Source organism: Chelonoidis abingdonii, chromosome 16, assembly GCF_003597395.2.
Source record: "Chelonoidis abingdonii isolate Lonesome George chromosome 16, CheloAbing_2.0, whole genome shotgun sequence".
NCBI classification, from domain to species: Eukaryota; Metazoa; Chordata; order Testudines; family Testudinidae; genus Chelonoidis; species Chelonoidis abingdonii.
Window position 1 is genome coordinate 9641919 of NC_133784.1, and position 17769 is coordinate 9659687.

General features: G+C 47.2%; 1 protein-coding gene across 2 annotated transcripts in view; it reads right to left on the reverse strand.

Moving 5' to 3' along the window:
- Positions 1-17769, reverse strand: part of WDFY4 (WDFY family member 4) — a 279998-nt gene that overhangs the window by 23145 nt on the left and 239084 nt on the right. For both annotated transcript variants that reach the window (XM_075072902.1, XM_075072901.1), the window contains exons 53-56: positions 16552-16643; positions 12434-12646; positions 7727-7874; positions 1199-1356 (exon numbers count right to left, since the gene is read on the reverse strand). In XM_075072902.1, the coding sequence (XP_074929003.1) occupies positions 1199-1356; positions 7727-7874; positions 12434-12646; positions 16552-16643 (611 nt within the window). The remainder of the gene's footprint in view (positions 1-1198; positions 1357-7726; positions 7875-12433; positions 12647-16551; positions 16644-17769) is intronic.

The window sequence follows — 17769 nt, forward strand, 5'->3', positions numbered from 1 at the left end:
GGCTCTCCCCGATCAGAGAGTCACAGCCTGGCCACAGTAAGAACTGGGCAGGCAGCTGCCGGGAGCCATGCTAGACCCTTCACCTGCCTTGGGCAGTGGACGCGAGCAGCCTCCCCCTCAGTGTCCCCGCCCCACAGACCGCCACCTAGGGCAGGTGGAAGGTCCATGCTGCAGTTCCTTACAGCTTCCTGCCCAGCTCTTACAGTCAGAGCCCTGCACGGATACAAAATTTGTATCCACATCCGCACTATCCATAAAAATGGCCCACAGATATCTATGGATATAAAACAGATACCCGCAGATTAGCAGGGCTCTACAGATTTCTAGGGGAAGCTGCATTAGTGTTTTGAATGACAGTAATGTGCTAAACTCAGTGGTGGGAGGAAATTGACAGATGATCCTATCCTAATCCCAGCAGAAAGTTCTGCATCACAAAATTTCTCATCAGGGCCAAGAGACATTGTGTTGTTATTAAGTCCTATCACACAAGGTCTCAGTTTCAGTGTAACAGACAATAAAGGGATTGGAACTAGATAAGAACTTCAGATTAGTTCAATATTGGCCAAGATTTTCAGGAGGAACTAGTGATTTTGGGTGCCCAATCTGAGACTTTTTCAATAGGGTCAGATTTCCAGAAGGTGCTGAGCACCAACCCTCTGAAAATGAGGCCTCTTTATGATGTCTCAAATCAGGCACCTTAAACACTGAGACACTCAAAATCACGAGTCACTTTCCATAGAGTTTCAGGCCTGAAAGGAACATTAGATCATCCAGTCTGACCTCCTGTATGGCACAAGCCATTAAATTTCACCCAGACACTCCCGTATTAAAGCCAAAGATTTTGTTAGGCTAAAACATTTCAGTTTCCAGCAGACTACACTGTTGAGAGCCACAGGCAGAGAGCGGGAGATACTGAGGTGCCACCAATGACCAAGACCCCTGCATTGGTAGGGAATTGATTAGGTGGGAGATGCCCAGAGGATCCCAGCAGGCAATCCATGCCCCAGGCTGCAGAGGAAGGTGAAAACACCCAAAGTCCTTGCCAATATGGCCTGGGGAGCTTCCTTTCCTACTCCAAAATCTGGCTATCTGTTAGACCCTGAGCACATGATCAAGACCCACCAAGCAGGCATCTTGAAAGATGATTCTCTGTACCACCTCAGAACACTGGTCCACCTTGGCCTTTGTTCTCATTTACCTTGTCAGTTCCGTAGTTTCCAAGGCAGCAGGTGAAATCGTCAAATCCCCAGCAGAAGGTTTTGTTCCAGAGTGGGGGGATCAAAACTTTGTTTCTCTCGAAGGCCAGAATGATTTTCTCGGTATGGACGATGTGTCCGATGGCTCCCTTGGGCGCCTCTGAGCAGAAGAAGGAGATCACAGCTCATCCTATTGTTTCTAGCAAGCTAAGAGTGACTTTCCCTCCCTTGCAAGGTTTGCGTGTCTCCCTAACTATGCTGGGTGATGTGACCAGCACCAGAGGCTAAAAGCCACCCTAGGGCTGAGATGCAGCCACATTTGACGCAGGGCTATGGAAACACATTGACACACACCTGGGGGAGGGGGTGTCATGCCAGGTGGCCCCAAGTCCCCTCATCTATGCATAATGCTTCATTCCATCACATTAAACTTCACAGTGCAAGTGAAGCCATATGGGCCACATGCTTCCTCCTGCTTCCAGTGTTGCCAACTCCAAATAGCAGGGAGTCACCAGACAAACCCTGAAAAGTTTCTAGATGTAGCTGTTTAAGCACTCAAAAGGAGTAAAAAATGTCATCAAACAAAAGTCCAGAGAATTCAACAGAGAATTACACACACATACACACAAAATCATTCACAAGCAGCTCAATAGTGTTAATAAAATCCATTCCATGCTCTTCTTACTACATACTGTTGCACACTAGAAGCAACTACAACAGTACAATGTCATCCCCAGGAGGGCGCTCTCTGCTCATTGGGAAGGAAACTGCAGTCCTCTGCTTATTGGGAAGAGCGCTCTATACACTGCAGCCCAAGTTGGCTGGGGTTGGGTAATTCAGCTGAGCCTCCCTTTCTTGCCAGCCTGGATTTGAGCCAGCAGGTTGGTGAAAGGGAGAGCCCAGAGCCAGAGGAAAGAGGAAATTCGCCTGACCTGAGCTCAGCACTGCAGGGGGCCAAGAAAGTAGATTTTAAAACAAAAATCAGCTAGCCAGGCCCCTTTTCCCCTCTTCCAGAGTTTCATTTCTGAAAAGAGCTGGGCAGCTAACCCCATGCCAAGATAGGGGAAGGAGTAAAGTGCAGCTGAAATCAAGCTAGCTCCACCTTTGATCCTGTAGTAAGGGCTTCGTTCCTGGAGGCACGGTGCCCCCCCCCCAGCCAATTGGGGCACATGGCCCTGTCTCATCCCATCCCACCTTCCATCCGTGCAGCTCTCCTCGCTGGCTAACCTGCCTCTCCCAACCAGCCCATTTCATCGGCCATCTTTCCCTGCATCATAGAGTGTGCTACCTACTAAGGAGGGGCGAGAAAGAACACGGTTGGGAAAAACACGCTCTGGCTAATGTGCTGCTCTCTCAAAAGTGCACCTCGCTTTAGCAAAGTGTTGAATTAGCCTCCACAAACTTCCTTTCCTCCCCTGCAGGCTATAGTGATCTCAGCCCAAGAAGCCCTGGAATGCGATTCCTTTCGAGGACATGCTCAATTGAGACGTAATGACATTGACTTGGTGTGCAACAGAATGTAGTCAGAAGAGCATGGAATGGATTAACACTATTGAGCTGTTTGTGAATGATTTTGTGACTATACATATTGGTGACGTCTTTCTCTGAATGCCATGCAGTGACCAGTCGATAGATGTGGTCTTGCTCACCATCAAAAAAGATATACTGGCCCTAGAAAAGGTTCAGAAAAAGACAACTAAAGTGATTAGGGGTTTGGAGAAAGTCCCATATGAGGAAAGATTAAAGAGGCTATGTCTCTTCAGCTTGGAAAAAGGAGACTAAGGGGGGATATGATAGAGGTATATAAAATCCATGAGTGATGTGGAGAAAGTGGATAAGGAAAAGTTATTACTTATTCCCATAATACAACAACTAGGGGTCACCAAAAATGAAATTAATAGGCAGCAGGTTTAAAACAAATAAAGGAAGTTCTTCTTCACGCAGCGCACGTCAGCTTGTGGAACTCCTTGCCTGAGGAGTTGTGAGAGCTAGGACTATAACAAGCGTTTAAAGAGAACAGGATAAATTCATGGTGGTTAAGTCCATAAATGGCATAGCCAGGAGGGGGTGTAAAGAATGGTGTTCCTAGCCTCTGTTTGTCAGAGGGTGGAGATGGATGGCAGGAGAGAGATCACTTGATCATTGCCTGTTAGGTTCACTCCCTCTAGGGCACCTGGCATTGGCCACTGTTGGTAGACAGATACTGGGCTAGATGGACCTTTGGTCTGACTCGGTATGGCTGTTCTTATGTTCTTATGAATGCTGCATCATCTCTAGCATGCTGGATGATGGTGTAATGAAAGGCTGAATGCATGTACCGAGGACCACATTGTCACCCTCCAGACCTCATGCATCAAGACCTGAGCCAGGACCGCCACCGATGAAGCCTGCACTCTTGTGGAGTGTGCCATTAGAGCCAGGGCTAGAACCTTACCTAGGTCGTAGAACGTCTGGATGCAGGACGTGATCCACAATGAGATTCTCTGAGATGTGACTCATCCAGTCCACCACCGACTCAAAGAGCTAGTTTGACTTTCGGAACGGCTTCATGCACTCAATGTAAAAGGCTAGCACCCGCCCAACACCCAATAAGTGGCACCTCTGTTCTTGGATATTAGCATGAGGCTTAGGGAAGAAGACAGGCAGACAAATGTCCTTGTTGGTGTGAAAATGTGACACCACCTTTGGAAGGAAGGCCAGATGAGGTACCGTGTCCTTATGGAAAACCATGAAGGGAGGGTCGAACATGAAGGCCTTTAACTCCGACACCCTTCTTGCTGAGGTAGTGGCAACCAGAAAGGCTACCTTCCACAACAGGTAGAGAAGGGAGGAAGTTGCCAGCAGTTCGAAAGGGGGCCCTGTTAGCTGGGAGAGGACCAGGTAAGGTCCCACACATGGACTGGTTGACTAATTTGTGGGTATAACCATTCCAGGCCCTGAGGAAACGGGGAACCATGGGGTTGGTGAAGACGGAACGCCCGGCCATTCCTGGGTGGAAGCCTGAAATGGCTGCAAGGTGCACTTTGATGGACAACATTGCGAGACCCTACTGCCTCAGTTGCAGTAGGTACTCCAAGATGAGTGGTATGGGTGCCTGAAGTGGGGGGGTACGATGCTGAGCACACCAGAATGTAAACCTTTTCCACTTTGTGACGCATGTGGCCCTAGTAGAGGGTTTTCTGCTGCCAAGTAGGATCTCGCTTACCGATTCTGAGCAGAGGAGCTCCATGGAGTATAGCCATGAAGCTTCCAGGCCATGAGGTTGAAGGACTGGAGGTTGGGGTGATGAACACGACCGTGGTCCTGTGTGATCAGGTCCAGAAGTAGTGGTAACATGATCAGGGAATCCACTGACAGCTCCAGGACTGTGGTGTACCAACGTTGGCAAGGTCATGCCAGCAGCACAAGAATCATCCGTGCCATGTCTCTGCGGACCTTGAGTAAGACCTTGTGGATGAAGGGGATTGGCGGAAAGGTGTACAACAGACATCCTGCCCAGGGGAGCAGGAATACATCCACAAGCGAGCCTGGGATGTGTTTCTGGAAGGAACAGAATTGTGGACATTTTCTGTTGCTCCAGGTGGGGAACAGATTGACCTGGGGAAACCTCCACTTCTGAAAGATGGGTGGATGGACCACTCGTGACTGCGGAAGGACCTGCTGAGGTGGTCTGCTAGTTTGTTCTGAGCTCCTAGTTGAAATGATGCCTCCAGATGAATGGAGTGGGCTATGCAGAACTCCCATAGCCAGAGGGCTTCCCAACATAGAGGAGAGGAACAGGCTTCACCCTGCTTGTTGATGTAAAATATGGCAGTAGTGTTGTCCGTCAAAATTGTCACACACTGTCCTTGTAGTTGGGCCTGAAAGGTTTTGCATGCTAGCCGCACTGCCCTCAACTCCTTGATATTGATATGGAGGGAAAGCTTGTCCTGCGACCATAGGCCCTGCGTTTGGAGATCTCCCAAATGTGCACCCCATCCCAGAGCCAACGCGTCCATTACCAGGGATGTGGAGGGCTGGGGACTGTTGAAGGGGATGCCCTCGCACACTATCTGAGGGTCAAGCCACCACTGAAGGGACTCGAGTACTCACTTTGTCACAGTGATCACTGAGCTCAGGCTGTTGTGGTAGACCAATGCGAGCCACACTTGGAGGGGTCTGAGCCTCATTCTGGCATGCCGGACCATGTAGACGCAGTCTGCCATGTGACCAAGAAGACTCAGGCATCCCCTTGCCTGAGGCCTTGAATAATGTCTGCCATCACTTGGAAGAAGCCTCTGGCAGAAACACTCTTGCCTGTATCGAGTCCAATACCTCCCCGATGGACTCTATTCTTTGGGTCGGTAACAAAGTCAACTCACATTGAGGAGGAGACCCAGTCTTTCAAAAGTGGATCTGACCAATCGGATTTGAGACTCCACCTGTTCCCTGGAGTGTCCCCTGAGCAGACAGTCATCGAGGTAGGGGTATACCTGCACCTGCCTCCTTCAGAAGAAGGCTGCTATGACTGACATGCACTTGGTGAACACTCCAGGGCTGGGGGGACTGTCAATAGACTGAAGGGGAGGACTGTGAACTGATAATGGTTGTGGTTGACGACAAATCTGAGGAATCGTCTGTGTGCAGGCCATATAGCTATGTGAAAGTACGTGTCTTTCATGTCGAGGGCGGCATATGAGTTTTCCAAATCCAGGGAAAGGATAATAGCACTCAGGGATACCATGCCAATGGTTCCCTTAATGGGCCCAAAGTCAATGGCCCCAATTCCTGAGGTTTTTGCGACGAGTGCTCCTGCACAGGACACACTGCTGTCACACTCACCAGCTCTGTTGCCCTCAGCCCAGGAGAACAGCTTCCATCAGTTTTCCTGTGCCGCTTATGCGGCACTGGGGAGTGGGAGTGGTGCTAGGCTGTCTCTGCAGTCTGTGGTGCCAGGGAGCACCAATGCCAAGGGTCACTTAGGCCTGAGTCCTTTCTCGGCACTGTGTCTTGTACTGAAGCTGGGGGCTCCGCATGGACACACCCGATGCTGGGTCCTGATGATCAGTGGCAGGTTGCAGATGAAGAGTGGACTCCATTAGGAGCTGTTTCAGAAATCCCGCTCCTTCTTCATCCTCAGGTGGAACACCTTGCAGATTTTGCATCTCTCTGTTTGGTGCACTCCCTCAGACACTTGAGGCAAGAGTTGTGGGGGTCACCTGTAGGCATAGGCTTACTGCAGGTTCTGCAGGGCTTGAACCCTTGGGACCGAGGCATGCCCCGGGACCCAGGGGAAGGATACGGGATTGAGGCTAGACCCCACTCCCACTACCTAATCTACTAACTAACAAGTACAAAACTACAAACCATAACTACAAAATAAGCTAAGGGAAGCACTTGCTATGCAAGTCACCACAGTTCCAACTACCAGCACTGGTGGTAAGAAGGAACTGAGTAGGGGCCAGATCAGCATGGTCATATATCCAGCACCATGAAGGCGCCACTCCAGGGGTCTCCACAGCTGACCCAACGGGAGCTGCTAGGGGAAAACTTTCCGACGAATTGTGCCACGTAATTGGAATTGAGATGAGCAATCACTCGAAGAAAAATGTATAAGTTCCGTACCTTTGACAATTGCATATTTGTTGTTTGTCTCTATCCGTTTGTTTAACTTGTCTGTTTAGAATATAAGATAAGAAGATAAGAATCTTCTATTCTGTCTATACAGAACCTGGCACATGGGGCCCTGACCCTAGCTGGGCACGTAGGCACCACTGAGAGAGAGCAGAACAAGTCGAAATGTTTCTTTCCAAAATGTTTCCCCTGCCCCCAAAATAGTTTTTATTCCTTCAAAAATGAAAAATGTCACGAAAAGCTTTTTGGTGCTGCAAATTGTCCTGGTTTTTTATGAAACTGAAAACGTCAACATTTCAAGTGTTAAAATGTCAATATTCTATTTTTTCCTCCCTATTTCCCCCTGAATTCAATAGAATGAGTGAAGGGATTTGAGGGTCTGAGTGTTTTTAAAATATTTTCTTTTTCCTTTTTCAATTTTCTAGCTTTTCAAAACTACCTCCACATGGGGAAAGTTACAGAACAGAAAAAGGGGGGATGGTAAGAAGGTTAAAAAAAAAGGGACGGTGGGTGGGTGGAACCATGGACATCATTCATTTTATTACAGTCCATGGAGGAGGGCGGGGGGGAGAGAAAAAATGTCAAAAATTCAAAATAAAAAAAAAAGTTTGGCAAAAATAATAATAAAAACAACCAAATGTTTTTCTACTTTGGACCACATGAAATAAGAATGACTTCAAATCCTTTAAATTTTTCATGGAATTATTTCTTCCCCTTTTCAATCTCTCCCTCTCTCTCTATGAATAATAAAAACTACATGACATGGCAACATGGACCTTGATGGGATCAATTCAGTACTTTGCTAAAATAGAGCTATGCCCAGCTGTAGGGTTCAAACACATCCAGCTCTTTGCCGGTCAAGGACTTTTCACTGATTTATACATGAAAGACGGCTGAATTCGGGGCACTGCCAGCACCTTTGATTGTGACAGGAGAGAGCTTCAGATTTTGCAGGCTGCTGAGCAACAGGGGCACATGTCCAGCTGAATGCAGAGAGGATGCAGCCTCTTTCCCTGATGTATTTTTGCCCGTGGCATTCCTGGATGGGTGGGGTTTAGTGAAGAGCTAGAACAAAAGAACAACACTTAAAAATATATTTAAAACAATCTGCCCCAATGCGTAGTGGATACATTTGTCTCTCTGTGGTACTTCTATACCCCCTATCACCACAGTATCTGAGCATCTCACCAACTTCAATGCATTGATCCTCACAACACCCCTGTGAGGTACGGAAGACCTATTATTCCCATTTTACAGATGGGGAATGGAGGTTAAGTGACTTACCCAAGGGCACACTGGAAGTCTGTGGCTGAGCTGGGACCTGAACCCAGGACTCCAGCGTCCCAGGCTAGCACCCTAACTATGATTAGATCACAAACTAAACGAGTTTGGTGGTCTCAGTCTTACCCTCTGAACGCCTTCCCTACTGCTTTGACTATAGCTTGATTTCCTCCCAGCTCTGTGATCTTCCTCACTCTGATGGGATTCAGGGGAAATGCAGCCATCAGGCCTCATCTCTAGGAAGTTCTCAGCAACAAAATGTCTAGAGGAAATAGCTGAGTGACTTTTCTTAAGGGGGATTATTACTATTTCTTATATCTCTGCTTCTCAGCCTTCCTGCTGCTGTAGCCTTTGACTGTAACAAGCCAGAGCTTCAGATTTTGCAGGGTGTTGAGTCAAGGCAGTACAATGCGGCGAGGAAGTAGCCTCTTTCCCCCCATGCTAAAACTAAGGTCAAAACTGTTTAACAAGAGGTTAAAGATGTTGGCAATGGGATCACGCAGCTTGAACAGGCCCCTCTGCTTACTTCTGCAAATCTGACAGCAATCCTGGCTTCTCCATGAACACAAAGCCAGGTGACTGGGCTGCAAAGGATGCCCAGTTTATTCTGATTTGTGCTGCTCCCTGACCCACCGTGTGGATCCATTGGACCAGTAGAGCGATCGATGTGTGTCACAGGGTGCAAGGCACAGACCAGAGATCTATGAGTGGCCACACTCTGGAGGTGAAGCTGCTCTGGGGGAAGCCTGCTGTCTTCTAAAGAATCCTTGTTGCTTTGACGACTCTCAGATGAAAACCTGAGATGGACCCATTGCAGAACCTTGGATTCAGCCCAACCTCACCCACCTAAAGTCTGGGGAGGTTTAGATCCAGATCTGGTCTGGATGCTGCAGCTTAGGTCCATCTCTGTAATGGGCATGAACCAGAACACCTTGGATTTTCTGATCTGAATCCAGATCCAAAAGCCTGGCAACTTGGTCCCATCTCTGCCTAAAAGCAAACATCCTAGATCCCAAAGTAAAGTAAAACTTGCTGAGCTGCTAGGAGTCAGCAAGTTGAGCTGCCTTCATGTGCATGTATATTGAAGGGAGGGAGCAGGGTGTTCATACATTGTACACACCCACTTGGGAAATAAATAGCTAAATCTTAGGATCTTCAAGAATGGGAGGACAGCATAGGCAGCTCTAAGCCACCTTTGTCCATCTACATATAGATCCCGAACCTGGTACTTTCTGAAGGATTGCCCTGGGAAATGGGAAATCCTTTACTGTTTTGTGGTACAAAGACAACATGGGCCAGAAAGCCCTGTGTGTGCCTGTATTGCACAGCCTGGAGAAACAGAGGGCCAGATCCTCAGCTAGTGTAAATCAGCATAGCTCCATTATGCTGATTTCCACCGTCTGAGGATCTAGCCCAGAGAAAAAATGTATAAGTATATTTCCTCTACTGCATAAGACTTTACTCTCCGAAGTTGGTCACTTCCCCTGCTCACAGGGTCCTTTACCCTCTCTTTCTTGGCGTGCAATCCCACTTCCAGCCAGCAGAGCTCTGGGTAAGCACCGTGTGTGCAGCACCTCTCAGTTCGCTTTATGCCATGGCAAGTTTTCACGTATTCTTTGCTGAGATCTGAACATCCCCCAAATAAGGGGTGTCTGAAATCCACCCCCAGAGCCAGCTCTGGTGTTTGAAAATGACCCCGTCTTATGTGAGGGGATAAAATATTACCCTGGAACTTAACCCTTGTGTTTTCTTTGGGCGCATCTCTAATTTTATTCTGTTCTAGTCTATACAGGTTTGTATATTACACTCATCACTGTAGTATCTGAGCACCTTCTCTCTACCACACAGAATAAATCTGACTTCACAAAGGAGTGTGTTGGCCACAAAACACTTACTGTGTGATCCCGGACAAGTCAGTTAGCCATTCTATACCTCGGTTCCACCTCTGTACAAAGGGCATAACTGCCCTTCCTTACAGGAGTGTTGTGAGGATAACCCCATTGAAGATTGTAATGCACTTTGAAAGCCACTGAAGAAAAGTGCTATATAGGACACAGGTATTATTCATATTAATAAGTGTATGGCAGGGAGTGGAAATCTTCAGACTTGACTCCGAGCTACTTGCACCAGATTTACATTGCTACGACTGCACTGACTTAAGAAGAGTTATGCCTGATTTACCAGATGCAACTGAGAGTAAAATAGGGCCCTTAATTTTCATCTTGCAGAGCATTTAAAGGCAACTATGTGAAAATGGTACCATGGACCATATTATAGAATCATAGAATCAAAAGGTTGGAAGGGACCTCATGAGGTCATCTAGTCCAACCCCCTGCTAAAGGCAGGACCATTTTCCCTAAATAATCCCAGCCAGGGTGCGGTCTAGCCGGACTTTAAATAGCTCTAAAGATGGAGATTCTACCACCTCCCTAGGTAACCCATTCCAATACTTCACCACTCTCCTAGTCAGAAAGTTTTTTCTAATATCCAGCCTCGACTTTCCGCAACTGCAACTTCAAACCATTGCTCCTTGTTCTGTCCTCCGTCACACTCGAGACAGCCTAGCTCCCTCTCCTTGGAGCACCCTTCAAGTAATTGAAGGTTGCTATCAAATCCCCCTTAGTCTTCTCTTCTGCAGGCTAAATAAGCCCAGTTCCTTCAGTCTCTCTTCATAAGTCATGTGCTCCAGTCCTCTATCATTTTTGTTGCCCTCCGCTGGACTCTCTCCAATTGTTCCACGTCCTTTTTGTAGTGTGGTGCCAAAACTGGACACAATATTCCAGATGCGGCCTCACCAGTGCCGAATAGAGGGGAATAATCACATCCCTCGATCTGCTGGCAACACTCCTACTAATACAGCCCAGTATGCTATTAGCCTTTTTGGCTACAAGAGCACACGTAGGCTCATGTTCAAACTTTCCATCTACCGTAACCCCAAGATCCTTTTCTTCAGCACTGCTACTAGCCAAACAGTCCCCAGCCTGTAGCAGGCATGGGGTTTTTCTGTCCTAAGTGCAGGACTTTGCACTTCTCCTTGTTGAACTTCATGAGGTTTCTTGTGGCCCACTTCTCCATTGTCTAAGTCTCCTGATCCTATCCTGCCCTCCAGCGTGTCCACCACTCCCCCAACTTGGTGTCATCTGCAAATTTACTTAATTGCAAGCTATCCCATTACCAGATCTTAATGAAGACAATTGATAGAACGGGCCCTAAGACAGACCCTGGGGCACACCACTTGTTACTGGTTGCCCACTTAGAGAGTGTGCCATTGATACCTACCCACTGAGCCCGTTGATTCAACCAGTTTTCTATCCACTTCACAGTCCATTCCTCCAACCCATACTTCCTTAGTTGCTGATGAGAATGCTGTGGGAAACCGTGTCAAAAGCCTTACTAAGTCAAGGTATACAACATCAACGCTTTGCCCCATCCACAAGTCCAGTCATCTCATCGTAGAAAGCAATCAGGTTGGTCAGGCATGATTTACCCTTGGTGAATCCATGCTGACTGCTTCTGTCACCTTGTTTTCCTCTAAGTGTTTCAGGATGGATTCCTTCAGCACTGCTCCATGATTTTTCCGGGATTGAGGTGAGACTGATTGGTCTGTAGTTCCCTGGATCTTCCTTTTTCCCTTTCTTAAAGATAGGTACTATATTTGCTTTCTTCCAGTCCTCTGGGACCTCTCCTGTTCGCCATGAATTTCAAGATAATGGTCACGGCTCTGCAATCACATCAGCTAACTCCCCAGCACCCTCGGATGCAGTTCGTCCGGTCCCATAGACTTGTGCACGTCTAACGTCTTTAAGTAGTCCCTAACCTGACCCTCTTTCACAGTGGGCTGCTCTCCTCCTCTCCTCTCTGCGTTCCCCAGTGTAGTAGTCTGGGAGTTGATCCTGCCCGTAAAGACTGAAGTGAAGGCTGTGCTGGCTGTCATAGAACCCAGATCAGATTTGACCAGTTCACAAGTAAAAATATAATTTGTCTAGCTGCCAGCCCTGCAAACCCACCCTGGACTGAGAGAGTCAAGCTGAGCTCTTTTCATGCACCATCACCAGTGATAAAAATTCTGCAGGCCAAATCGTACTCTGAGCAACACCAGTGCAACCTGTCTCTAGTTCTGCTCTCAGCTACTCCCAGGCAAACTCTTTTTCCCTCTTTCCTCATTCACTGCTGCCCTTCACCTTTCATCATCATTTACACCTGTGCAAAGTGTATGTCGGGGAGTAACACACTACCAGGTCTGAATGAGTCACGCTTTCTCCTTTTTACCTAGTCTCATGTCCAGCCCCTGTAATTAAAACAACAAAGTGAACAGATGTGGAAGATCAAATGTGGTGCTGTACCTGTTTCGGTATCTGCCCGAAGTTGCTGACAAATCCCAGTATGGTGCTTTTAATCAGAGGATCGCTGGTGTTGTTGAGGTCCACCTTGTCTCCATAGAAGTAAGGATGAAAGGTATTCACTGCCTCCACCGCAGCTGAGCCATGTTGCTTATGACCAAAGATGAGATCGATCCACTGATGGAGATGTGCACTAACATAGTCACTTTCCAATGCCTGGAACCAAAAGCCAAAGTTTGTTCAATAAGGTGCATCTGTTTTAGATACATTGCCAGGCTGCACTTCAGACTGGTTGTGTAAGTACAGAGCTTTTCGATTCAGAAATGAGCTCTTCTGCATGCTTCTAATTCTTCTTACACAGTCACCTGTCAGCACAGGTGGGTTCAGTAGATGTTGTCCCAAGGCAGTTAAGTGGGCTCACAGACTGGCATTCCAGCCCTGGTCATCGTCACAAGTCAAAAAAGCTCAGTGGCTTCCACCTAGAGCAGGGGTGGGCAAACTTTTTGGCCCAAGGGCCACATTTGAGTATCAAAATTGTATGGCAGGCGGGCCATGAATGCTCATGGTTCCCGGCCATTGGGAGCTGTGGGGGCAGCGCGTGGGGCAGGGGCAGCGTGCAGAGCCCTCTGGCTGCCCCTATGCATAGGAGCTCGAGTGGGGACATGCCACTCCTTCTGGGAGCTGTGCGGAGCCCCAGCACATGTGGAGCAGGGCAAGCACCAGATCCTGCTTCCCTTCAGGAGCTCAAGGGCCGAATTAAAATGTCTGAAGGGCCAGATGCAGCCCCCAGGCCGTAGTTTGCCCACCCCTGACCTAGAGGATACTTTGTTCCCATCACGCCATCAATGCACAGTCCCAAGAGATGAGTTTTTGATACTCAGGAGAGGTGCTGAAGTACAGGAGCACTGTAGGTCAGAACGGAGGGGCAGTGGCAGGGCTGGGTGAAGCCCATTGCTCGAATAGCAGGGGGTGCTGCAAGTGAGGACTGAGTGGTATTGGCAGGGCTGAGTTTGCCCTTCCCTGTAGCCAGTACAGTGTCATGCCAATGATCTCTGCCATCCCTGTGCTCTGGGAACTCCCAGTGGCACTGTGCGCCACCACACTGCACCTTGAAGGCACTTAAATATTTACCCAGTCCTTTGAAACCACAATGCACCATGCCAGTGCCACGCGTTCCTGACAGAGCTTTTTCATCTCTCTCCGGCCTGACTCTGCAACGACACTTGGTGCTGCATTAGCAGGTCTCCCCAGAACACTCTCCCATCCAGCAAGCAGCAGAAACAAATGAGCTAATGGCAGCCCGAAGAATGGCTCATTTCACAGAGCAGACAACTAGTCAAATGCAGCCCGTCTAAATTACCCTGTCCGCAGCGACACTGATTAAAGGGTAGCTTAGAGAACAAGCACATCATACAACCTGAACAACAAAAACACACAATGCCTGGGCTCCAGAGCTGTTCTCCTTAGTGAGAGCAGTTAGCATATGAATTACATACAGCAAACTGCTTAGCGCTGGTCAGCAAAACACAAGGGAAGTGCATGATGGATTCAAAGGCGACAGAGCAGCTGTCCAGTTTGTGTTTGAAAGTTACTTTTCCCCAGCTCCACTAGCCACAGGGAGACAAACATGCATTTTAACAGTAATCCTGGGGGCTGCTTCACAGTTCCTCATTTTGGGGTGTGAACTGGCTCATCCCAACTTTATTTTAAGAGCAACCCTTTGTTCCCCACCGCCTCAGAAGCAAGAACCGGAGTGCTCAACGCTGTTGGAATGGACTTTTTTAATGGTCTTCTTTAGGAAATTAACAAGATTGAAAGAGGGATTGGGCATTTATACGGACAACAAAAACATCCAGGGTTAGAACAGTTCTATTTGGGAGAAGATACAATCCACCGTACTTCAGAGTTCATACCCACCTCTGACTACTCAGGGTTAGAGTGAGACCTTCATGGGGGGTCGATTACCCCCCATTTAACTACTGTAGAAATCTCGCCCTTCTTCTGAAGCTGCAGTGCTGGCCATTGTCAGATACAGGACACTGGGCCTGAGTCTGAGCTCATCTATTGCAGATCAGTCTATGGGCAATCTTGTAAACTTGATATTGCTTCTTTGCTGAACTGCACCCAGCTGAGACTCTGAGCCATTTGGCACAAAGAACATGGCTTTAGCTGTGGTTCTTTAAGTGCTGAGAGCAGGCACAGCACTGCACAAGACACCAAAGGTATGGTCCCAGCCCTGGAGACCTTACAGTCTAAACAGGAAGACCGTGGATTTTACAGTACCTGACCAGCTCACAAATATCTATGAACATATCCTGATAACACCCGTGGGAGTCAGGGCTATGATCCCCACTATACAGACAGGGACCCTGAGACTCAGGAGGATTAAGCGATTTGCCCAAGGTCACATAGGGAGCCTGTGGCAAGGCAGGAAATCAAATCCAGGTCTCCTGAATCACAGCCAAGTGCCTGGAGGCAGGGAAGAGCCTGATAAGCAAGTCCAGGGGATGGGCAATCAATGAATCCACGTCTATTTGACTCTAGTGGCCAGACTTACATGTATGAGAGCAGGGAGTGGGTACAGATGCTTCTGCAAACCTGCAGAGGGGCTGTTTGGGCTCTCCATTTCCAGTCTCCAAATTTAGGTAAGGACTGGTCTGTCCCTGCCGCAGACTTCTTGTGTGACCTTGGGTAAGTCACTTCATCTCATCTGCACAATGGGCTAATGATGCTTCTCTCTCTCCCTTTGTGTGGTTAAACTGTAAACTCTCTGGGGCAGGGGATGATTCTCACTGGAGAGGTGGCTTGAAACAGAATTCCCGTTCCATGAGAAATTCCAACATTTCAAAACTTGGGTCCATTCCCAATTGGAACGCACAGAAATTTCTCAATTTCTTGTGGAACGGACAGTCCAAAAAGCCCTGTACTCTGAAACCTAAAAAAGTTGCATTTCAATAATACCAATGCATTATAAATGGCAATATTCACTATCCTCCATTGTTGTTTGCAGTACTGTTGTAGTCCCTAAATGCCCCAACAACAACCAGACAATTACTATGTTCTCAAATGAACTCGCACAAAAAGACAAAAACGCCACATCACCTGTGGGTGAACACTTCTCACAAAGTGACCACTCTGTATCTGACCTCTCGGTTCTCATCCTCAAAGGAAACCTGCACAACACCTTCACACAAGGATTCTGGAAATTTCAATTCAGAACTTTGCTAGACACTAAAAATCATGGACTCAATAAAGAGACTGGATTTATAGCTCCTTAAAACAGTCTATAACCCACTAACCCCCCTTTGTCCTATGACTGCAGAGGTGCTATTTGCCCACTTCACCTTGAACTGTCTTTTGGAACCTGTATTAATTCCTTACACTAAAAACAATCTGTTCCACCTTGTATTTAGCTGTGACATTCTGATTATCTTTCCAAGATCTGAAGAAGAGCTCTGAGTGAGTTCAAAAGCTTGTCTTGTTCTCCAACAGAAGTTGGTCCAATAAAAGATATTATCTCCCCCACCTTGTCTCTCTAACATGTTGTAATGAATATAAAATAGGATATACATATAAAATATTAGAGATAAAATACAACATATTAAAAACTACTTTATAACATAAAAGTTGAAAACAAAAGGATAAAGTTACACTTTCCCATTGAAAATTTAATTGAAATCTGGAGCATTCCTACCAGATTTTTGATTTTGACAAAACTGCATTTTCTGATGGAAAAGTGTTCCATTGACAACGTTTTGACCTGCTCTACTCACTATGTGTGTATCTGTACAACGCCTAGTGTCATGGGCCTCTGATGTCAATCAGGATCTCTAGGTGCTACTAGAACACAAGTAAAACAATAACAAAGAAGAATATTACTGTAGCTTGTGTAAAAGGACTGGTTAGTTACAGCGGAGTGTTTGCACACCTGCTTTGGGTTAGCCTGTCACAGGGACAAGAGCCATCTGCAAACTTCAGAACTAAATTTGAATCTCCTCCAAGCTGGGGCATGTTTGAGTCGGATATTTTTGCTTAGGCCCATCTGTAGTACATTATATCCATTTCCCATTGACTGGGATCCACTGTGGTGCCAAACCACAATGCCTGAGCTACATACTAACCTGTCTATGCAAGTGGATAAATTTATAAGGGTCTCCATCTGCCCAGGGGGGCAGCTGCACATCCCCCAGCACAGTTCCGTCCTGCATGCTGCCTGCAACATTTACAAAGGGAAAATTAGGTACAAGAACCAACCAGAGTCATTGCCCAATGGCAAATGGAAATCAAGCTTTTCCAAAACCCAAGAGAGCCTGGGGGTCTGAAGAAGGTCAGATGACTTCCTATTCCCACTGGTTTTCCCTTGTGCAATTTTGGGTTCTAGAGGAATATAGATGAGGCCTCCTAAAATACTGCAGGAAGCTGTTTCTCTGGGGATTCTCAGTCCAGTTTGGTAGATCTAGAGTGATCAAATAGCTGAGAGGATGTTCTAGTGAGAATGCAAACTTGCGGGTGCTTGCCCAAAGAGGAACCTGCGGAAGGTCTCTCTTTGCTCGTCACTACCACAATAAAATCACACATGTTCTCAACACGAACTCTGTTCTAGCCCTGACTACGGACTGGATCCAGACAAACCTGTCACCATCTGCTTTATTGAAACACTATCATTCTATGGGCCTCGGCACTGGGCAGCGCTAATCACTGGAGATAATTGCTAAAACAGTCCATTGCCAGGGATTTTCACAGATTCATAGATTCCAAGGCTAGGAGGGGCCATTATGATCATCTAGCTGTAGGACTTCCCTGAAAGAATCTGCTCTATAAAATCTGTAATCATCCTTTGCCTGCCATTAATTTCATAGAGAACCCCTTGTTCTTGCGTCATGGGACAGTGTAACAGGAATGTGCAAAACACTTTTCATTGCACCTATCATCATCTTAAATACTACAGCCAAGTCCCGTCTCTCTAGAGCTGGGCCCTGATCACAAAATCCAGACCAAGGTTAAGGTCTGGACAACAAACAGTCACAAGATTTAGGAGTGTGTGGATGTGGGCTTCTGCCCATTATAGAGACAGACTGACTAGAAAGTGTACAAATGTAAATTTCAGATCTATGTTCCGGTTCACCCCATTTGGCTCCATTCAGATCAGGGTCTGGGTTCTGATTTCAATCACTCAAAGTGTTCAGCTGTGTTTGGGTCCATTGTTTTTCTAAGGTTTCTCCTCTCAAGGCTAAATCACCCTAGGTCTTTGCTGCCTGTTAGCAACCCCTCCTTGGCTTGGCTTTCCTTAGCCCATGGCTCACCTCACAAGACCTTAAATACTGAAATGTGACCAAAAT